Consider the following 17,180-nt stretch of genomic DNA (forward strand, 5'->3'; position numbering starts at 1 on the left):
TCTTCCAATTAGCTTCCTATATGATTTGATCTTACTAGCATGTGAAATAGGGAAACCTTTTCTCATACTTTGATTTTATTGAAGTTGTCTCAAATGTAAAAGGCTGATATGGAGAGTGGCAATCAGATGTGATAATAGATAAGACCTACATATTAGCATGCCCAAGGACCATAAAGCACAATATGTTCTTGCAAAAATAATGACAAACTTGGGTAATTATCATGTAGATTACTAAAGTAATTCAGTACCATTTTATTTAGGGATGGTAAGACATATTAGCCTGCATCTACTTTGATGTCTATTTCTTAGCTTCTCATATGCTTTGAAAATGAACACTGATCTAAAGAGCCATTTTACAGCAAATCATTTCTCCTAATTAATTTCTGAAACTGAACTTTAAAGGGCAGTGCCATGTTCTAAAGCAGAAACATGAACATTAAATAATAATACACCAAAAGCAAGGAAAGATGAACTTTCTGGAACCTCTAGCCCCATATTATTTTAAAGATACATCTCTATTCAAGGACTCTCACTTTATTAAATATCATTGACTGAAAAGCCAATGTCAAGAGTTAATGAAATGTAGAGAGGGAATTTATATTTAAGTGACTCAAAAAGAAAATTTATGTCATAGAGCAGTCATTTTTCCTACCAATAACTATTTTATGAATATTACTGGCATAGGCTATAGCTGCTCCATTTTTAAGATTGTATATTATTTTCTACAAAGTTTTAATAGTAGTTGTTGCAGTAAAGAGATTGCATGAGAGGAATAGGGGGAAGGGAACAGAAAAGGAAGCTTACTCAGACAGTAAACAATACATTGGATTCAGGGTCTGGCTTTCAGTTTTAAAAGTGCAAGAACTTAATTGATTTATTTAACACAATGTCAAGTGATTAATTTATAATAGAAACCATAACTCTCTAATATGAGAATACTTGTGTGTAGAGTCTAGAAAACCACCTTCCCAGTGGTAAGATCCCTCAGAAACCACATTAGTCAATGCATGGGTGTGTGATGGATGTTCAAGTCAGAATCCTAGGGTTTGGTGTAGTCAAGCTTATTGCTAGTTCCTACAGAACTATCCCTATTTAACAATAAGATTAAAGAATATAATTCCTGAATTGTGACTATGAAGCAGATGCTAAATAAAACATCTCTGTTGATAGTAACAAAAAAGAATTTTGTCCCAAGTTCATATTGTAATGTTAGACCAAACCTAAACTATACTACCATACTAAATTAGTATTGTACCATATAGGAATTCATTTCACACTAAGACTGTAGCAATTGGATAGGGTATTCATATCTTTTCTTTATGATTCAATAGATATTTTTTCTTATCCAAAAATTGAATTATTATCCTCTGATTAGGTGGTTCTTTATCCTTATAACTTTGCCCTAATAACTTGGTTCGTAAAGAGAAAATATTTCCTCATACTACTTTCTGTTTTTACTGAAATCTATTTATGCTTATGAACATGCAGTTTTCTTCTAGCCTCTAATCTGGTTCAAATCTAAGAATTTCTGCTGTATATCTTTTTCCCCCTTTCTATTTTCCTCTCAAAATCCTTCCTCTTGAGAAAGAGTTCCCACGATTCTAATTATTTTGACTGCCCTTCTCAAGACTCAATTTCTATAGTCAGTTTCTGAAACATGGTGACCAAACGTGACTTGACTCAGTGAGAATGCATCATGGACTTTGTATCAATTTTCTTTTTTTTAAAAATACATCCCTTCATCCAAGAACCTAGAAATAGCAATAAAGCAAAAGATGATTTGCCTAGCAGGGCAAATCTATAGGGCAGTTATGTCAAGTTAGATAGTTGTGAAATTGTATAAATCTCCTGAGGATGGACTGGCTGAGGTTTTTTTTTTTAAAAAGTGCATATAATTGCAGAAATGTCTATGGCAGTAATTGTTAATATAATTCTAATCTTCCTCAGAAACTCTGAACCATAAAATACAATGTGCCCTCTTAATCTATCCAGCTAGATAAATTAAAATGCAGATGTTTTGGGTGATATTCAAGAAACCATATACCTGTGTCCTCTCACTCAACCTCTAGAAAATGCCATTCAATTTGCCTTCACTGAGGATTATTAGTGCAAATGGAAGAGAGCAAGGGCATATAGTGAAGAACATACTAATTATGAGTCTGCCAGATAAGACTCACAAATAAAATGTGATCCTATCAGGAATATATCTAGAATATAGCGTGAATATTTGAATGAGGTAATCCTCCCCTGCACCCCAATACAGTTAATATTTATTCATCTACAGCCATTTACTGTCAGAATTCTATTTTTACTGGAGATAGAATAAAATGAAACTGGCTTTAATAATAGAATGAGAAATTTCCATGATATAAATAACCTGGTAATGAAGATTGTCAAGTATTGGAATGAGCTTCTACCACTTGTCTTAGTAATAAAAACAGGAATAGCTCACACTTATCTAACATTTAAATGTTTACAAAGTACTTTCTTCACAAGGAGCTTTGGCTTTCCCTTCTCTGGAATTCTTCAAAAGTACAGTAGATTCTCATCCATCAAGAAGTATTTAGCAAATGTTTACTCTCTGCCAAGCATTATGTGCTAAGTATTAAAGATACAAAGGAAGAAAAAAACAGTCTCTGCCCTTGATGGGAATACATTATAATGAGGAAGATATGTGAATGAAAAGTACATATAGATTAGATGGAAGGTAATCTTAGAAAAGGCTGTTTAGATGGTGGAATTCTGAAAGGCCCGTGGTAGAAGGTATCTTGAGATAGAAGGTATTTGAGTTGATTGGGGGGGGCAAGGCAGTGGGTTAAGTTAAGTGACTTGCCCAAGGTCACACCCTTAGATAATCAGTAAGTGTCTGAGCTCAAATTTGAACTCGGGACCTCCTGACTCCAGAGCCAGTGCTCTATTCACTGTGCCACCTAGTTGCCCCTTGAAGTAATTCCTGAAAAAAGCCAAGGATGTAAGGGTAAAAGGAAGGTAAGACATAAAGACAGGCTAACTGGACATTGATTTAATTTTTTAAATATTTTATTTTTCCACAGTTACATGTAATGACAACTTTTAAAATTAATTTTAACAAAATTTTGAGTTTCAGTTTTCTCTCTGCCCCTCCCACCTCCCAGCGGTTTGCTCAGTAAGCAAGTTGAAATGTTATACATGCTCATCAAATAAAACATATTACCATATTAATCATATTGTAAAAGAAGACCTATACCCCAAAGAGGAAAAAACAAATAAAAATACAGAAAATAATAAATAGTATACTTTGATCTGTATTCAGACTCTAGCAATTCTTTCTATGGAGGTGGTTAGCATTTTACATCATGAGTCCTTTGGAATTGTTTTGAATCATATTCTGAAAATAGCAGCCATTCACAGTTGATACAGTATTGCTGTTACTGTGTACAATATAATGTTCTCCTGGTTCTGCTCAAGATTGTGTAACTTTTTACAGATTTTCCTGAAATCAACCTGGTTCTTATAAAACAATAGTATTCCTTTACATTCATATGCTACAACTTGTTCAGCCATCCTCAACTGATGGGCATACCCTCAAATTCCACTTCTTTCCTGCTACAAAAAGAGCTGCTATAAATAATATAAATATAAATATAGATATAGATATAAATATATATACATATATATATATTTGTGTAGATGGGTCCTTCCCATTGTTCCCCCCCCCCCATCTCCATCATTTCTTTTTTTGTTTAAAAATCTTTGGAATTCAGTCCTAGTAGTGGTACTGCTCGATCAAAAAGTATTCCCAGGTTTATAACTAATTGTTTATAACTAATTCTCAAATTGTTCTACAGAATGGTTGGATCAGTTCACCACTCCACCAACAATGCATTAATGTCCCAATTTTCCCACATCCCCTCCAATATATATTATTTTCCTTTTCTGTCATATTAGTTAATCTGATAGGTGTGAGATCCAATCCCATTTTTTAGAGAAATATACATTAATCAAGCTGATCTCTAACTATTGATTAGATGGTCACAATGACTTTTTAAGAAATTAGTTTAGGGGCTGCCTAGGTGGTGCAGTGGATAGAGCACCAGCCCTGGAGTCAGGAGTATATGAGTTCAAATCCGGCCTTAGACACTTAATAAGTACTTAGCTGTGTGGCCTTGGGCAAGCCACTTAACCCCATTTGCCTTGCAAAAAAAAAAAACCCGCTAGAAAACAACAATAACCAAAAAAAAAAAAAAAGAATCACAACTTTCAGTTCTCAGTTATATTTAACAAAAAGGAACTAGATAATTTTGAGTCTGAGGATGGGCAACAAAGCTTTTAGGTTGAAATTTTGGTAGGATCCAAAATCTAGACTTTTTACAGTACACTTTTTATGGAGTTATATTGATTAGAAGAAATGAAGCCAAAGGATAGTTTATGAGTGATATAGTTGAAATGTATATTATTCACAAAAAAACAAACTAAAGTTATCAAATGTTTCTAAGATATTACCCCACTAAAAGTTTTTAAAATATGCTTTTTTTTAAACTATCAGGTGTTTTATCTAGTATATACAGGGATGATAAAGTAATGAGACCAATCTGCATGTGTGTCTTATAGAATCAGTTTCATTTATAGTTATTTCATATCATTAATTCAAATTTTACCTAGCACTTTTAATTTACAGTTTTTAGTTCTTCAGAATAATCCCTGAATCTAAGTAATGGAAATTATCCTCATTTTACTGATGAGGAACCTGTTATTAATTTGGTAAAGCCCAGCATTCTTTCCACAATGATATGCTGCTTCTCTCTCTAGCTGACCTTTCTCCTGGTCCAATGAACTTCTGCTTGAATTATAAAAGTAGAATATAAAAAAATGAGTTGGCTGCTGTGTTTTCTGAAACATAGTCCTTAGTAGAAAAGTGCTATTCCCAAAAGTATTATACTTTGTCCCCTAAATTAGTCACTGTCTGTGAACTTTCCAGCCATCTGACAAAACATGAAATCTTTATTCTTATCTACATGTATATTTTTAATTTATTGTGTCAAGCCAATTTGGTATTTGGGACCAGACTATCATTTGCAAACTAGACTAAATCAGTACTATAGTAATCTATATTATTATATACTATAATGTATAATATTGTATGTAATATATGTATGTATTATTCAGTATTATATTTTTATTTTTCATAATCAGTGAAGATATGACTGATTCTACTCTCTCTGAGTGTGATATACCTAAAGAAATCTATAAAAAATAAATCAATCTTTTCTACTGTGGGTACATATGAAGATTGTTCTTTATTTGCAATTACTCTATGTAAAATATTTCCCGTCTAAAAGTTTACCTATTAGACATTTAATTAGCCTTGAAAATATTCTTAGAAATAGCCACCCCAAGTATAATTGCAACAGCAGTGGCTGCTCTGTCCCCTATGATGGGCAGGCAGAGTGATGCAGTGGAAAGAACTCATATTCTGGTATCAAAGGAACGGTACAAATCCCACCTCTGATATTTGCTACCTGTGTGGCTTTGGGGAAGTCACCTTAACCTCTCTAAATCATAATTTCTTTTTTTTTCTAGAATGAGGAAGATGAATAAAGGAGGTAACCTCTGGGGTCCCGTTAGCTCTAGATCAATGGTTCTCTGATCCCAAGTCATCTCTTACAATTCAGGAATCCTTTATAACAGCATCCCTGACAAATGCTCATACAATTTCTGCTTGGATACTTCCAATGATGAGGACAAAACTACTTCACAAGGCAGATTGTTCCATCTGAATGACTCTTTTGATTAAAAAGTTCATTCTCGTATTAAACTTAAATTTGCCTGCTAAAAAAAAAGTCTGCCTATAGCTCTTAATTCTTCCCTCTGGAATAACAAATTCACAGGGTAGTCCATCAAGTATTAAAAGACCACTGCTATTCCATGAAGACATGCCCCTCCTCAATCTTCTTCAGATTAAAATGCAACTGCCAATTCTAGCCATGGTAACAACCACTAATTAGAATTATCCATTCTAATAGTTGATGCAATTGATGCTCATTCAACATTTTCCATCCTTTCCTTCCTTTGTAATTATCTAAAAATTAAGAAAATATTTTGGATAGATTTAGACCAGCTTAGAGTACAATGAACTGATACTGCATAACACCACACACACACACACACACACACACACACACACACACACACACACACACACAAACACACACCCCTGAACAACTTCCCTAACAATATTTTCATTTTTTAGCAACTGTTTCACACTGTTGCGTTTAAGTACAAAAACTATATTATGAATATCACATCAATCTCTTTGAATAGATTTTTATCTGCATCTATATTTCATATCAGTCCTCCTGTTCAAACAAATAAGGATAATATAAGCAACACCTTTTCCCCCATTTATACAAAGATAATATTAGCAGCAGGTAAAGAACATTTACTCTTAAACAATCTGAAAGGAAATTAAAACTATCTGACAAACTTTCTTTAAAAACAAAATAGAATTACTGACTTCATAGAAAAAGTTATTAGGAAATAAGGATCTGGAATATTGAACCATAACTATGAGAAGGAAGATAATTTTCAAATCTGGGAAACAATGAGCCAAAGGCATTGATGCAGTTGAGACCTACAACTTTTTTTCTAAGATTTAATGATGTTGTGTTAGAAATCTGATTATAAATATATAAATACAATATCTTAAAACAGATTAATCAATAGTCTTTTTATACTTATCCCAGGCACATTAAGTTTATTTCATTATCTATTTCTATTGTTCAAAGCATTTTCATTGTTTTACTTGAAGGTATGTTAGTAGTTGTTATGCATGGGAGATTGCAGTGAAAATACAATATTTTGCACTAATTGCTAGCTGAAGTATCTGTGATACTGACTGCATGATTTTCCCCTTATGTGAGCATAACTATAATGATTTGAATTTACCACTGCATTTGTTAACATCAGACAGGAATTTATTCTGACAGTTTTATAGGCAAAGTCTTAGAAACATTTAGTCATGAACAAAATAATCATCATGTTGAAATATTTGCTCCTATACATTTTAGACCTTGCTAGCTTGCCTTCACTTCTCCGCTAAAGTAAAAGCCTGATGTGATATAATTCTTTGGATGGGACTGATGATCAAAAATAAGTATTAATTTACACTATAGTCAGCCACTGCACAATCAAAATACAATTGTTTACACGATGGAAATGCTTTACATCTCCATAAACTTTTTAAATCTTCTCTATCATGGTAAATTAAATTTAGTTTTAATTTACATCCTATTTCTAATGTTTATTACAAACTCACTTCAGGTCTTTTGAGAATTATGTAAAAGTAGCTTGTTGAAGTGAAATGTTCAGTGTCAGAATAAACTAGTAACTTACATATTTATTTTATATTGAAGCTAAATTTTTTCCAATATAAAAAAATAAATATTGAATTCTCTGGAGTTAGCCAATTTAAAATTTTAAAAGTGGCTGTGATATTCATAAGTCTTTCAGATTTGTTAGCACAGATATTGGTATATTTCCTTAAGCTTGCTATAAAACTTACCTTTCACTTATGAAAATGTGCCCACACTGTGTTCCTCTCAAAAACAACGGAAGAAACCATAAGACCAAAGTTAATAATAGGCCTTTTGACACTAAGGCATAAAATAGAATGTGTGATTCCTTGAAAGAGCAATTAAACATGTTTTCATGTTAAGTAATACAGGGATCAAATAAGGGGTAGAAGTTATAGAATGTATAACAGAAAAATAAGCATTCATCATACCTCCTCCAATTCCAGCTTACCCATTTGCTCTGTAATATTTTAGAGCAAATCAGATGTACTTCCACATTCCATATGAACTTGGATAGGAAAAATACTTTAGTTCAATACAGTTAGTTTTCTTTGTAATCCTAATTTATTTATTTATATACATTTATAGAAATTTATACATTGAAGAACATTATTATTAAAAGAAGTCCATGACCTTCAAGAGATTTCTAGGAGAGGCTCATCACATACTTGTTTTTGCCTAAGCAAAAAATAAATTTAACTTGGAAAATTTTTATAAGAACTTTCCCCTTTTGCTCCTAATCTAATTTTTCCCCACTGTTGCTAACTGTATCAATCTTCTATGCTCAAAATCTTGAAGTCCTCTTCAACTCCTTCCTTTTTCCTTAAAACTAATGTCACTAAGTCCCAATGATTTGTCTTTGAAATATTCCCTTGTTCATTCTCCTAGTAACTCTTTAGACTTCACACATTGATTAAAGCAATGAGCTCTTAGCTTCCCAACCCTAAGTCATTTGACTTTAGTCCATTCTACACTCCACTGCCAAGTTAATCTTTCTTCCATCCTGTCATCCCCAGATTCATGAAGTTTAAATGACTTCCAATTATCTGTTTAATCAAGTCCACACTCTACACAATCAATTTTCAAAATCCTTCATAATTCGGCCTTTTTATTCTGTCCAATTTTATCTCCATTGGATGCTCAATTTTTGATTGACTGGCCTCCTTATACATCCCTGCTGAGGTTATCCTTCTCCTGTAAGTCCCATGACCAGCAGCAGCAGTAGTACACCGCCACTCCTATACACACACACACACACACGCGTGCACAGAATGTCTGTAATGCCCTTCTTTTCACCTATCTAGTTCCTATATATTATTCAGGATTAATCACCCAGAGTTTTATTGTCAGGGTATTTTGATTCATGAATCTATTTAGTATCACTTTATTATTTTCTATCTTACATTATATTTTCTATATCAATTCACCTAAGCATGTCTTATGTCTGTAATTAGATGATAATCTTATAGAATAATAGAAAGCTAAGTTTTTCCTAATTGCTGATATACAAATTAATCTATAGCAGTGTTGGTTTTGTAACCCTGGATCAATGAATACCAAGTTAAAAATATTGTGATAACTTTATTTTAATACATTTAGTGTCTTTTGTGTTCAAACCTATGTATTTTATTTTATCTATTTAAAAACATTATTCTGAATATGGGATATTCATCAGACTGCCAAGAGGATCCAGGACACACAAAAAAGTTAATAATCCCTGATCTGTATCATTTTTTTAAAGTGGCAAATGGTCAATAGTAACTTTTACTCTCAAGTACCCTTTCTTTAAACCTGTGAACTTAAGAAAAACTAATTCTTCTTTCCATCCCCTTCCTTCTACCAGGTAGAAGATGAAAAGATAGTGTACCCCATAGTAAACAATTTGAATCTCCCCTCTCCCCCCACCTCTACAGGGTATTATGGATTAGGAAATATCAAGGCTGCTTTTAGCATGAACTTTTTCTAGTCAAAGGAGACATGCTTCTTGAATGCAGGGAGTATGTTTGAAATCACCTTTACTGGGCCACATATCAAAGGACCAGAAATTGGACTAGAAGCACCATACCCACATATAAATACAGTATACCCATAATGGTATGTAGAGTTTCAAGTCTAATGGACTTCCTAAGATTATCTCTATGTCACCTTTGTAAAATCTTGAAAAAAATGAAATGATGGTAAAATAATTGAATATTAAATTATTGAAAATATTGAAAAAAGACAAAACACAATTATTTTAAAGATCTTTCCTATAAGAGAAATAGTATTGTTCATAAGAAATGGTCTTTTTTTACATTATGTTATCTTGAAAGTATAAATCAAATGTTATCACCCTTCCATAAAAGTTATTCTTTCCAGTTTCTACTAGCTCTTTCTAGGCATTATACAATCAACAAAATAGTTGTCAACATTTCTAAGTACTTCAACAGTATGAATTGTTACTTGCCCTTAGCAATTGTTTATCTACAAGGCTGCATATGGTACTCTGAAATACAAACAAATGTTTAGTCTTTTTTTCCATTGATAGTTGGTAAGGTGCCCAGAGGCCAAGAAGTTATAGTTGACCCCTGCATACATACATACATAAAACAAAATCATAGAAAGAATGAAGATGACTCTAAAATGCATCCATATGAAAAACCTGTAGTGGTTTCATTTTTTATTATTCTCTCCCCAATTGACTTGAGGCTGAGTAGTTGTGTTGAAATCTGAATGTGTAGGATATAAAGCATGTGGAGACTAAGTAGTTGTGTATATCCTGAAGAGCAATCGAATGTAGTACATTCCAACTTTAGCTGCTTTTTAAGCTGCCTGTAATCCTTGTGATTCACCAGCTGTTCAAAGATTTCTTATAGATTGCTCATGTGTGGGTTTGTGTGGAGTGGCCCATAGCATGAAATGTTCCATTTCTCACCTCCCTCAAATAGCCCCTTTTCTTCTCAGGTATCTTAAGTCTACTTATTTCATTTTTTGACTTATATCATCATTCCACATTATCAAGTTCTGGGCAATAAGGCACTTCTTTTCCCTTGTTGCTATTTCCATCTCTTTCAACTGCCATGCATTTGTTGGGGTTAATTATCTGAGATGAGTAGCATTATCTTTCACAGAAATATATGTGGGCTGTAAAATATTTCAGAGCTAAAATCCTTGAACATCTGCCTCAGACATTTAGCAGAAGTAAATATTCGTTGTCACTTTCCTTTCACAGTTTGTGGTGATGAATGTACAGGACTCCTTCTCAGTGACTTGGCTCGCCTTGAGCAGATGGCTGTTAGCATCAACCTTACTGGCCCACTGCCCGCACCATATAAAATGCTGCACAATTTTGAAAATGTGACTCAGGAGCTAAAGGTTTGTTTGCAAGGCTATACATTCCTAATGAGTGCCAAGTATAATACAAAAGCAGGGATGTGATAAAAATCTATTGCCACCTTTTGGTAAATAATAACTGTCCTTTTTGCTTGTTCTGCTTATACAGAAAGTGTTTTTAATCTGCAGAATGCAAAGTATTTCCTTGAAGGTGATTCAGTTTATTTATGAAGTCAATTGGAAGTAGTTAGGAGATATACATTATTATTATCATCTGCACTTATGATCACCCTATGTTTGGATTCAAAGAGGTAGTAATGAATGAGACTAGAACAAAATGTATACATGTGGGGCAAAATTATAGAAGATATGATGAAAAGATAGTCTTTGGAAAACATTTACTTTCAAGGAAGATATGGAGGAAAGAGATTTTAAAGAATAGTAAAAGGATGTGGGATCATTAAATCTGAAAAACAAAGACAGAGAGAAAGAGAAAGAACAAGACCAAGATGAAAGGCTAAAATAAAGTATTGATCATCTACTGGTTGCGAATATTAATGAATGACATTTATATGTCCCTTTGATGTTTATGAAGTCTTTAAATACATTATCTCATCTGATTCTCACAATGATTTTATGAAGTAGTCAATTAATCAAAAACCATTTATTAAATTAAGTAAGCCTCCGGCAGCTTGGTAATACCTAACCCTGGAGTCAGGATGACCTGAGTTCAAATCCGACCTCAGACATTTGCCTGTGTGACTTTGGACAAGTCACAAAGTCTTGTTAAAAAAGAATGAATTAATGAAAGAATAAATGAATAAATAAATGAAAGAAAGAAGGAAGGAAGGAAGGAAGGAAAAGACAGGCAGGTGCTAAGCATGTATTAAGCTTTGGGATTACAAAAAAGAAGTAAAAATCAGATCTTGCCCTCAAGGAGTTTACAGTATAATGGGATAAATAACACATAAATAACTATGTGCAAAGAAAACTATATAAAAGATAAATAAGAAATCTTTATCCTTATCTTATATACAAGATAAATAAGAAATCATTAAAAGAAGAAAAGCACTATGATCTCCATTTTAATAATAGAAAACTGAGACTCAGAGAAGCTGAATTTCAAAATGGGATATGAACTCAAGTCTTCCTTTCTCCAGGTCCAGCCTATCCTATAGCACAGTGGTGTCATATTCAAATAGAAAAAGAGATCACTAAATGGTAAATAAGTATCCCTACAGACCACATATTGACTCATAAAACTACATGTTAATATTATTTATTCAATATATCCTATTGTGTTTTTATTTATTTTGCTGAAATTTTCCCAATTACTGATTCAGGCCACACTGGGGAGTTTTTCTACATTTGATTTCCACATTTCCTCATTTGATACCTCTGGACTAGAATATTGGGCTGAAGCAAGGAAAAGGAAATAATAAACTTAGGTTAAAAAATAAACGTCATAGACAAAAAGTGGGAGAGGTATGATTAAGCAATTTATCTGAAAGATAAAGATTTCAATGATTTGAAGGAAGAAATTATTAAGTATCTACTAGGCACCAAGCCCAGTCACAATGCAGGATGGGAACTTGATGCTTCTGCAGGAGAACATTGCCTCTATATTATTATTACTGTTACTATTATTATTATTATTATTATATTATTATTAACTTTGAATCTTGGAGATTCCATTGGATCTTTTGGCATTTCTGCCATCCAAATAACTCTTTGTTTAGCTCCAGAATTGAAAGCTACTCTGTACTGGAATGGTATACCAGATATACTGAGCAGAATCTAGTTTATCTGCAACACAAACTGGCATAGTAGCAGCAAACTTCTGAGATACAGATTTCTCTAGGGTTACTTGTGTCTTTCTCTCTTTAATGGCACTGAGTGACTTGCTATTGCACAAGATTCTCCAACTTCAAACTCTGAATGTTTTTAGTGGCTGGAGTGCTCTTCTTCCTTACCCTACCTTCTGATTTCCTCAAGGACCAGATAAAATATCATTTTCAACAAAGAAGCCTTTGTCAATACCCCTTGTTTCTAGTGTCTTTCCTGTGTTGATGATTTCCAATTTATCATATAGACATATATATATTTAAATTTCTATTGCTCTTTCAAACATAATATTGACCATTGGTTTTGCATGTCAGAGGAAGAGAAACAAGGGTATAGGGTCTTAAGAAAGAAACAGAGATTTCAATTGACTAAAGAAATAGTTTTATCATTGAGTCATGGAACTTTATGAGTCCACCTAAAATTTCATCTTTTATTGGAAGCCTTCCACAACTTCTCATAATTCTAATACCTTCTCTTTGTTAGTTATTTCTTATTTATCCTGAATATAGCTTGAGATAGACAGACAGACAGATAGATGCTTTAATGTAGTCTCCTTCATTTAATTGTAAGCTCCTTTGAGGGTAGGAACCATCTTTTGTCTTTTATTTTTATTCCCCAGCATTTAACACAGTACTTGGCCCATAATAGGCACATAATAAATATTGTTTGATTAGAGGACACAGTACATTTAGGGCTATGAACAAGAACATTAAGAAAAAAGAAGAGACTAGATGGTTTAATCACTGATCCACATAAAAGCAGAGGATTGGATAAATTACACTCTTCCCAATCTTTCCTTTCAGGTAATAACCCTTAGTTATATAGCAGTTATATGAATTTTATTTGTTTTGAGATTTAGAGATACTTGAATTCACATTTGTAGCAAGGTGTAGCAAGTACTGTCATTATTAAATGATCACCTCCCAGTTATTGATCACTGGGTTTACTGTTCACTGAAAGGCATTTGAAATCAATATTTTTCAGCACTCACTGTCACCTCAGCGGGCACCAGAGAGACTTCTTCAGCTGGCAGAGAGCAATCTGAATACATTGGTGACAGAAATGGATGAACTTCTCACTAGAGTAAGTATGTATGCAGAACCACCAGTACTTTGGGTTTCCTTGGAAGCAGCAAATATGTGGATGGAGAAATCTGTTTTCCTCTCAAAATGTGATTTCCCCAATATTATTATTGTTCATTTTTTTCAATGAAATATGACAAACATCACAAATAAATGTTTTCTTTCTAATTCTTATTAATAAAAACTACAGATCATCAAGATGCAGTAAGGCATATTGCTCCTGACTCATAGCAGGATGAATAACCATCAGCAGATATGACTGTTGGATGGTTTGAGAGAGGGAGAAATGATTAATTATGGGAGATCAAAAATCGTTAAGGTTGAAAAGTGGAGGAGGTGAAAGTAGTATCACTTTCTTTAAAAGAGCTATCTGTTCAGAGATCTTCTTAATAGCATTATACAATTTCTAAAAGTAAAAATAAACAAAAACCTGAAAGGAACCTAAAGTCCAATAATGGAGGAATAATTAAATAGATTTTATGCATTTTTGATTTTGACTTATTTTTTTGGAGGGGGGCAATTTAGGGATCTAAATGAGGAAACTATACAAATGCAGACTGACAATTATTCTGCAATTTATAGTCTTAAAAGAGGTACATGGGGCACTTAAAAAAGACTTGCTCATAGTCCCTCAGCCAATATGTGTCAGAGACAATGCTTAAACCCAGGCCATACATGATACTGCCTATTGCAATTTAATTGCATTACTGCAACCAATGCCACAAATATGAGGAGTACAAAGAAACATGGGAATACCTTAATTAAATAATGTAAAGTAGAAAAGGACAAAAACCAAAATAATGGAGAACACACTAACCACTACCATACAAAGAAAAGTGAATGAAATGAAATGGACAAGGAATCATGATGAAGAGGACTCATAGGGAATGAAAGAAAAATTATTATGAAACTTGAATATTGATTAATTTAAATCTAAGAAATTACAAAATTCAGCTGGTTATACTAAGGCTCAAAGTCAAGTCTGAGCATAACATTTAATTTTATTTTCAAATTAAATAAATAAAAAGTCAGGGAAAACAAGCAGAAAAAGAAAATGCTAAATTATTCTGGAGGGCAGCGATCCTTATCTTGAAAACAAGTTTTCTGACATACACTCCTTGTTGGATTTTCTCTTCTTAAAAGTGCTCTTTGGCAAACATTTGTTAAAAGCTAAAATTAATTTTGCTTCTGGGAAAGTTTTGTTATTTTTGAGAAATCTTCCCTTTAAGATGCTGGAAGACACTAAAGAATAGCACAAAATATGCATAAGGAATTATTAATTGAAAACACTCTTTCAGGCAGTAACTAGTTAATGTCAGAGATTTAGAATGAGATTTGGAGCAGGCAGTCTTTTCAGTCTAATTGATTCCATCATTAAGGAGTAGTCTAGTGTTTAGCATAGACTAATAACTCAGATTTACAAAGCCTTTAAGGTTTCCAAAGTGCTTGTCTCATGATTACTGTGAGGTATGTAAGTATTATTATCTCCTCTTTACAGATGAGGAAAGTGAGCCTCAAGATAGATAAAGAGCCTGCCCATGGTAATATAGCTGTCAGAGCTTGGACTTCTGACTCTAGGGTCCCTTTCCATTATATAGCATGATGGCTTCCTAAATAAATGATAGATGTTAATAAACGGAAGTATAAATAAGTAACAAATGCAGTTGGGAAGGGCAAAACTAGCTGCTTAGTACTCCTTTCTACTCTGTTCTTCAATTTATAAACAGTTAAAGTTGAATATTTCTAGACTGAGTCTGGCTGTGGGGCTTAACGTTAACTATCACTTTTCCTCTAGTCAACCCTTATTCTCCCCCACTTTCCTAGTTGCATAGGGAGTAGGTAGGGAATGGAGCTATCACTAAAAGCCTCCCATGCTTCCTGTTCTCTCATTTACCTCTTCCTTTTTTCTTTACTGAGATGGATATTTAATCACCCACTCTTTGTTACAGATAATTTGTTACAATAATTAGTTTATCCATTTACAAATAAAAGAAAAGCTTGAAGTTTAGTTTGAGGGAGGTTTCTAGAATTATTAGTAAACTCAAAATATAGCTCTTGTGCCCCAAGATCAGGTCTATATTATCTTTTGGCCAGTAACTGGAACTTTTTCCTTATTAAAATTTGTATAGAGACTAGAATCTCGTATTAATACCACTTCAACTGGTGTATAAAAATACTTAAGTTTCATGAAGCAGAATAAAGAAGCAGTTTAAGGAATAGCAAGGAAACAAACTAGATATAAATAAATGCCAGGGAACAAAAAGACATGGAGAAGAAAGTGGAAAAAAAATCTTTAGGTTCTTGCTTATCATTCTTAAAGAGACTATCATACAACAGGCTCAGAATGATTTCTTGGTTTCAGAATATAAAAATTAAAAATACCTATGATGCCCACCCTTTCTGATTGCCCTATCAGCTTTCAGCTTTCATATTTTTCCAGATAATTTTTTTTTAGTTTCTGGAAGAAGCACACACCATCTTCTGTCTCACCATCCTACCTCACCCCTCCCAAATAATCAACTGCCAATAGTGGTGGTGGTGGGGTGTCTTCTGATTTTTTTTTTTTTTTTGCTGCCTCAATTTAGCTCCTTAAATCCTTAGAAGGGATGAGGCTTCTGCCACCCCCACAGTTATTTAACTTTCCTTCTGGCACCCAACACAAAAGTGAAATTCTATTCTAGCTTCTTTGGCTCTGAGCTCCCCCCCCCCCCCCACTTCCACGCACTCCATGCTCAAAGGTGTGATAGCCTATGTCCCCAGAGGGAGGGAAGAAAAAGATTATCTGTTTAAAGTATCTCTTCTTTCATTCCTGGCACAACCTTGAGAGAGTCCTACCTGCCTGTAGGCTTCTTTCTTGGCAGAAACCAACAGGAAGGGGGCAATCCAGGTAATTTCTCCCTGATAGGAAAGAGGCATGCTAGGCTGGTACTTGGACTACAGAGTAAATGCATTAAGAGCTCCCAAATATTCATTGCAATTTGAAACTTTTGTTATTTCTCCCAAGGACTTTTTTTTCTTTCTAAAAATGTCATTTTCTTCAGACATTTATCTTCATGCTCCACTGATTATATGTTACACATATATCATCTTCTTAACAAATAATTCAGTAGCCTTCTTTAATTGTAGTAACTAATTCTATTTAAGGTTTCTAAATGTTTGAAGCAGTACAAAGTCAGAAAAATCACAAGATATTTAGCTATTTCCAAAATGCACCAAACCCCCTTTTAGGGGCACATAAGGAAAAGTTGTCAGACAAATCAAGAAAAACGCTATTAATAGTCTTGTGAGATAATTTTCCCTCTTTAATATAAAACATGCATATTTATTATCATGAATTTTGCCATGTGGGACTCTTTGTTTATAGTTAGGAATGGGAAACAAGAAAAGACTTGATTTAAAACTCAATCTAGTTAGCACTATGAGTAAATCAAAGTAACCTGTGAAAAATGGGGGGGGGTTATCTATGAAGAAAACCAAAGTATTTAAAATATATTTTGAAATTGAAAATAGAACTCCTACATGCCATTTGAAAGGTAAGTTTTATAACAAATTATTAGGAATTATTGTATTTCAAAACTGAAAAAAAAATATTTTTGACATAAAGAAAAAG

The 17,180-nt window shown here is 33.3% G+C and overlaps 1 protein-coding gene across 5 annotated transcripts in view; it reads left to right on the forward strand.

The window, feature by feature from the left end:
* The window catches only part of LAMA2 (laminin subunit alpha 2), an 811,978-nt gene that overhangs the window by 626,988 nt on the left and 167,810 nt on the right, over positions 1-17,180 (forward strand). For all 5 annotated transcript variants that reach the window (XM_074187557.1, XM_074187558.1, XM_074187559.1 and 2 more), the window contains 2 exons: positions 10,543-10,685; positions 13,473-13,571. In XM_074187557.1, the coding sequence (XP_074043658.1) occupies positions 10,543-10,685; positions 13,473-13,571 (242 nt within the window). The remainder of the gene's footprint in view (positions 1-10,542; positions 10,686-13,472; positions 13,572-17,180) is intronic.

Source organism: Macrotis lagotis, chromosome 5, assembly GCF_037893015.1.
Source record: "Macrotis lagotis isolate mMagLag1 chromosome 5, bilby.v1.9.chrom.fasta, whole genome shotgun sequence".
In the NCBI taxonomy this organism is placed as follows: domain Eukaryota; kingdom Metazoa; phylum Chordata; class Mammalia; order Peramelemorphia; family Peramelidae; genus Macrotis; species Macrotis lagotis.